Source organism: Triturus cristatus, chromosome 8, assembly GCF_964204655.1.
Source record: "Triturus cristatus chromosome 8, aTriCri1.1, whole genome shotgun sequence".
Taxonomy (NCBI): Eukaryota; Metazoa; Chordata; class Amphibia; order Caudata; family Salamandridae; genus Triturus; species Triturus cristatus.
Genome location: NC_140591.1, coordinates 486,611,711 through 486,618,247, shown reverse-complemented (window position 1 = coordinate 486,618,247; position 6,537 = coordinate 486,611,711). Strand labels below are relative to the sequence as shown.

At 50.8% G+C, this 6,537-nt stretch overlaps 1 protein-coding gene across 1 annotated transcript in view; it reads right to left on the bottom strand.

Annotated features, from left to right (window-relative positions):
• LOC146802391 (protocadherin-8-like) overlaps window positions 1-3,427 on the bottom strand; it is a 9,721-nt gene extending 6,294 nt beyond the window's left edge. The window contains exon 1 of the mRNA XM_085621979.1: window positions 837-3,427. Coding sequence (XP_085478105.1) covers window positions 837-3,239 — 2,403 coding nt within the window. The 5' untranslated portion in view covers window positions 3,240-3,427. The remainder of the gene's footprint in view (window positions 1-836) is intronic.
• Between the last annotated feature and the right edge of the window lie 3,110 nt (window positions 3,428-6,537).

The following is a 6,537-nucleotide window of genomic DNA, read 5'->3' as shown; positions in this document are numbered from 1 at the left end:
GGTGGGTGAGGGGCAGCCTGAAGGACGGTCGGCCTGATAGATGGAGCAGCTCGTGAGCGTTTGACAAATGAGGGTAATTGCACAGTGAGTGTGACAGATGACAGTGGTTGGACTTTGAGCTTAACAAGTGAGCGTGACGGCAAAGCATTGCTAGCGCTAGAATCCAAGGTGAAACTACAGTGTGAGCAGAGCCGTGTGGCGCCGACGTGCTGGGTCTGTTCGAGTATCACGTTCAGATTGCGGACATTTATGAAAAAGGCTGTGCTTGATGTAATAGTTTCTGCTCTAATGATGTAATGATAAGTTTAACAATGGGATCTCGAATACAAGAGAAAACACTGAGGGAGAGTCATTATGGTGCAGGGCGCAATCCGGTAGAATGCTCAGGAGCCAAAGATCATGGCTGGCCCAGTACCTCCTTATTCAAGAAACTCTAAAAGACGAACATATTAAAGAAAACATGTTGGGGCTAATTTACAGCCCCCTTGAGCCGCCGGTACATCTCTTTTTCCCATATTAAAAAAGTGACGCACCGGCGGTGCAAGGGACTTGTAAATAAGCCCCGTTGTGAGCAACAGCAGATACTGACGCAACTGGCTACATTGGAGGACTGGGCCCTATTTTCATATCTAGACCATCACAATAGCAGGATTTAGAACACCAGTTATCTAAAAGTTAAATCCGACGTTAACTATGTCCATGTTCAAGGGCTCTGCTGACAAATTCTGTATTAACGGCTGTCGAGTGGGGCATGGTACAAAGTATTTCAAAACATTCATAATGTTTCTCTTAAAGGTAAAGTTATCCTACAGTTTTGAATGCAATGTAGTTCTTACCATTGTCTTGGTCCTGTGCAGCATGGTCTTGGCCTCATACAGGCAGGAGGTGACCTCTCCACTCTCCTCCACGCTCGATGCCTCGTCGCCAGTTGTAGGTTCTTTGAAGGGGGACTTGTGAGGAAGGAAGGAGGGGACATCGAAGACCTCGTCTCTCTGTCCAGGGATGAAGCTGTCTCCTTCCTGCTCCCCACTCTCGGCGTCAGAAAGGTCTCTTTGTCCTGGGATCTCTTTCTGGGCCTGGGGGTCTTTCCGGTGCTTCCGACAGGTAGTGGCGATGGCGATGATGGAGGCCAGGAGTAGGGTGCAGCTTCCTGCCAGGACAATGATGACAATCAGAGGAATGTCCCAGTGGAAGGGCTCTTCCTCCCAGGTCCCAGCTGCCTCGTGGCTGGCAGAGGGCTCTATGTCCGTCACTAGGATGTTCACTGTGACCGTGGTGGTCAAAGGAGGCCTACCGCCATCACTGACACTGACCAGGACTCTGTACAGATGGCCCAAGTGGTGGCTCAGGTCTGCATTGAGGAACAAATCCCCTGTCGCCTTGTTGATTGTGAAGATGTCTCTGTGGTCCTGGGACAGGCTAAATGTGAGGACAGCATTGACACCCTCATCGGGGTCTCTGGCTCTAAAGTGGGCTACCAGAGACCCCGGAGAGGCATTCATGGACACCTCGATATCGGTCGAGCCATTTGACACAGTGGGTTGGGTAATGACCGGGGCGTTGTCGTTCTGATCCACAATCCTCACCTTGATGAGGGCACTGCTGGACAGCTCAGGAGAACCTCCGTCACTGGCTTGGATCCGAAAATCAAACTGCTTAATAACCTCATAGTTAAACGTCCGAAGAGAATAAACTGAGCCAGTGGCCGGATCCACAGATACATAAGTGGAAATCGGAGCCCCCATCACCTCGGTGTCCACCAGGGTGTAGGTCACTTTCGCGTTGTGCCCCAGGTCAGGGTCTCTGGCCACCACAGTGGTGATGTAGGAGCCCGGGGCATTGTTTTCGAGGACAGAAACTTCATATACAGGTTTAGCAAAGAAGGGCGGGTTGTCGTTCTCGTCGCTGACCCGGATGGTGAACTGACGGACGGTTTTGAAGGGCGGGGAGCCCAGGTCTTCGGCCACGATGGTGAGGTTGTACTCGGAGATCTTCTCCCGGTCCAGGGCGGCGGTGGTCACTATCATGTAGCTGTCCTCGTAGGCCTGCTGCAGCTTGAAGTGCTCGTGCCCGTAGAGGGAGCAGTGCACCTGCCCATTGGGGCCGGAGTCTCTGTCCAGGGTGCTGATTAGGGCCACGAAGCTCTCCCTGCTGGCGGCCTCGGTGATGTGCGCTACCCCGGCGGTGATGGAGGTCAGGGGGGTCACGGTGATACTGGGCGCGTTATCATTGACATCAGTGACGTGCACGATGATTTTACAATTTGCAACCAACGGACTAGAAGCTAAGTCCTGCGCCTGCACGTCGAACTCATAGTTCTGCTTGGTTTCAAAGTCCACCTGCCCGTCCAGAGTCAGCCGCCCTGTCCTGGAGTCCAGTTTAAAGAGTTCCCGGACCTCGGGAGAGACCTGCGGGTTGAAACCGTAGACCACTTGTCCGTTCACCCCGTCATCCGGATCAGCCGCGTTTAAAGTCAGCAGCAGAGACCCCGCTGGGGCGTCTTCCATAAGGTCCACTGTAAAAGAGTTCCGGTCGAATTTTGGGCTATTATCATTAACATCCAGCACTTGAATAGTGATTATTGTACTTCCAGACAGTGAAACCCCACCTCCATCCTTGGCCACCAGCTCCAGGGTGAAGGTGCCCTGGCTCTCCCTATCCAGCTCCTTCACCAGCACCAGGTCCGCATACTTCACCCCGTCCGCCCGGGTCTGCACCTCCAGGCTGAAGTGGCTGTTTACAGAGATCTGGTAACTTTGAATGGAGTTGGTCCCCACATCCTCGTCGATGGCGATGTCCAGGGGAAGACGGGTGCCCACGGCTGCACTTTCAGACATCTCCAGTGGGATTTCGGCTCTGGGGAAGCGGGGGGCGTTGTCATTGATGTCCCGGACCTCCACCTCCACGTGCACGAGCCGGAACTGCTCCTTGGAGAAGCTGACCACGTCCAGGGCCAGGGTGCAGTGCAGGGTCTGCCCGCAGACCTGCTCCCGGTCTATGCGCTCCCCGATGGAGAGCTGTCCATCGCTCTCCCGCATGCGGATGAGGGACGCGTTGAACTGCTTCATCAGGCGGAACCCCCCAGGTACATTGAGGGAAAGCTCATCGGCCAGAGTCCCGATGACGGAGCCCGGCTCATCCTCCTCGTAAATCCGATACCTGACGGTCCTGCAAGTGCAGGTGGTGAGCAGGGAGAGCAGGCAGAAGACGCCCGCTAGCAAGTGGAAGCACTTTTCCATGTTAAAAGTCCTGGCAGGTGTATGCTGCCTGCTGAAGGATAGGAACACTGTCTCTGAATGATCCCTCAGTAAAACAAAACCAGACAACTTTTGTAGCTCAGCGGTCGCTCCATATAACCTACTCTATACTGTCAGAAGAAACGCTTCATCTCTTCCTAATCCCGGGAAAGCTTTCCGCTCCTCTTCTGTCCTTTCAGACTCTGCGAGCCGGGCTGTCAGCGCCAGTGCTTTTTGTTTGCAGACATGCAAATAGCCGAACCGAGCAGCCAATCACATCCCGCGCCGCCGCGCTCGCCTCAATGCCTCTGCCCACAGCCCACCGCCCCCCATCAGAAAATCCACTTAGCGCGGAGAAGCTTAGACAGGGCACGGCTCTAAGAAAGAGAGAGATGTGTAAATCTTCTCTTTGTCTTCTATAACTTTCGACTTTTGTTTTAAATGCTCGAGTGTCTGCTCACGAGGGCACAAAGACCCACTGAGTTAAACGGACAAAGGTCTTAGTTGAACGTGTCCCCGAATCCCCTTCGGCTGCCCGACAGGTGTCCTGACACAAGTAGACTGGCTTCCGGAGTGTTTACCACTGAAACACTTCAGAATGCTGGCACCCGTTTGATTCACTCTGTGCCCGATGAACCCACGACACACAACCGTGCACGGTCTGCTCGGAGTGTTTAATATCTGCATTAAGAGCCTTTAGAGAACTTAATTAAATGTCACGATAGGCTCAATCCAACGTGTCGCTTGTTATTAAATGGGCGTCTAGGTTGCCAGTTTCATCGCGCGGCTTCCCGCGTTGGAGATTTGAGGCGCTCCACTCTGACGCCCTTCCTCGGCTGCCTAAACATGCCGGACGCAGCCGAGGGCACTACTTAAGCCCCGCTCTTTGGCAGCTAAAGAATAAAATGCCCTAAAACCGAAGCCGGGTGCTCGTTGAAGAGACTTCAAAGATTAGACAGTATCAAAGGCTCGTGAAACCCTCGTTAGCCGAGGGAACAGAATGGCCTGTCGGGCGATCCCCTCTGAGCCTCGACGCCTGCTTTATTTGGCAGTGACAAGCTCAAGAGGGGGGAAAGTGGAACAGTTACCGCAGAGAGCCGGGGCTCCACGGAGGATAATGAGCGGGGGCCACATGTAGCCCCTCTCCCCCATTCAGTGGCCGTCGCTGACAGGGCTCGGCCTGTGCGAGGCGCTGAGCCCCACACAATGCCCTTCACGTATTAAAAGGCACTTAAAGCCCCATCCCGCCCGGCTCGCTGCTCGCCCTATTCAGGGTTTTTTGTCTTTTTGTTCCAGTGAAGCTTCTCTGCGCAGTAACGCGAGGCTCGCTCCAGAAGAACAAAATCACAGCGTGAGATGCGACCCGCGTGAACTCGGGGAACTAAACCATCTGCCTCCTGAGGCGGAATGATGCGTAAACAGTGTGTGGAGCACGACGACCCTGGTTTACTAGTCTCACGAGGTCTGTGAATGTATTGTAAATACTTGCTTTGTATGTTCCTATAGATACTTCTGCAGTGCCCTAACACTAGATCTCCTCCATTACACGACAATACATATGCCATAACAGAACACAACATAACATAACATAACACAACATAGCATAACATAATATGACACAACATAGGATAACATAACATAACATAACAGTTAAAAACTGCAAATCCGTGACATGTGACATTCCCAGGTACCACAAACCCAGAATAAGCTTCTCCAACCCATGCTGACCCTTTCAAGGGTTCGCTGGTTCTGAATTCATGTCTGTGCATCCATGACAGGAGATTTATAGATTGGAGGAGCTGGACCTGGGTTTGTGGTACACAAGCATTGAGCTTGCCGTGGATTTGTAGTACATTTTCTGGGCTTGCAGTAGCACAATTCCCACAGATGGTGGAGTCTGCAGTACCTCTTGGAAACAGGCCACCATCTTAGGTGCCAGAAGACCTGCAAATCCAAAAAGGTACGGAGGATCCTCTGACTCAGTTATTTTTTTAAACTTAGTGCAGAGGGTGAGCCTTTGAGGGTCCACACACTACGGCCTAGGGATCAGGGTCTCCCCACTCCGCCACTTTATACAACCTTTTATTTTTTACTTTAGGAAGTGGGGATGTCTCCCATGGTCCTGAAATGGCTGCCCGAAATACATTTTTCTGTTGCGGCAGCCAAAGATCAAAGGAAAAATTCTGTCTCATCCAATTAGAATCCTTTTTTATATTTATGGGTTCGGGAAAGATTCTCAAATCCCAAAGAGCATTGATATACAAACGTGCTAACCTTTTAGAGCCCAGGTGGCAATTTCTTTAAATGCCTACGTTTTAAAAAGCTTCTGGACAGATTTACACTAAACCACAAATAATGCACCATTTAAGTAAAGTTCTACTTTATGCCAAGTTTGGTGCAAAATCATTTAACAGTTTGAGCTGTAGGTGTGAGCAACATATCACATGGGACTCACATTGGAAAATACATCTTTTACACATCTCCTAACTTACGGCTCTGCACATATCTGCACAAAATTGGCATGGCAGACATTAGATGATTATGCTAAGTGCCTTTTTGAAAAAAACATGTGCCTGAACTATTCTTACACAGTGGTGACAGCTGCTTGTAATCTATCTATCTATCTATCTATCTATCTATCTATCTATCTATCTATCTATCTATCTATCTATCTATCTATCTATCTATCTATCTATCTATCTATCTATCTATCTATCTATCTATCTATCTATCTATCTATCTATCTATCTATCTATCTATCTATCTATCTGTCTGTCTGTCTGTCTGTCTGTCTGTCTGTCTGTCTATTCATGGCGCACTTACTCAACATTAGAATCTGAGTAGCCCAGGCGTGCTTATTCTCAGAGACCCTATTTACAAAACCCTGAGATGTCTAGAGTAAGTGGGCAAAAAAACTCCGCCACAGCTGAGTAGGCAAAATATCCTATGTATTGGCTGTTGGTTAATCAAGCTTGAAAGGACAATATTACAAAAATTGTGCATAAAACCTTTGCATAAAACCTTTGCATACAACCTTTTTATCCTTTCCTAGGACAATAATTCTGTCTTAACCCCTTCGATGCTCATGACGGAGCGGTTCCGTCATGAGCATCGGTTGGGCTGTGCTTATGACGGAACCGCTCCGTCATGAGCACAGCCCCCGGGGGAAGCGCTGGCGCTCCCCCCCTGGGGCATCGATCGTGCCCCCACAGAGGGGGATGGCAGCGGAAGAGCTTCCGCTGCCACCCCCGAGCCCCCCCACGCTTCCCCATGACGTCAGCGCGCACAGCGCGCGCCGGCG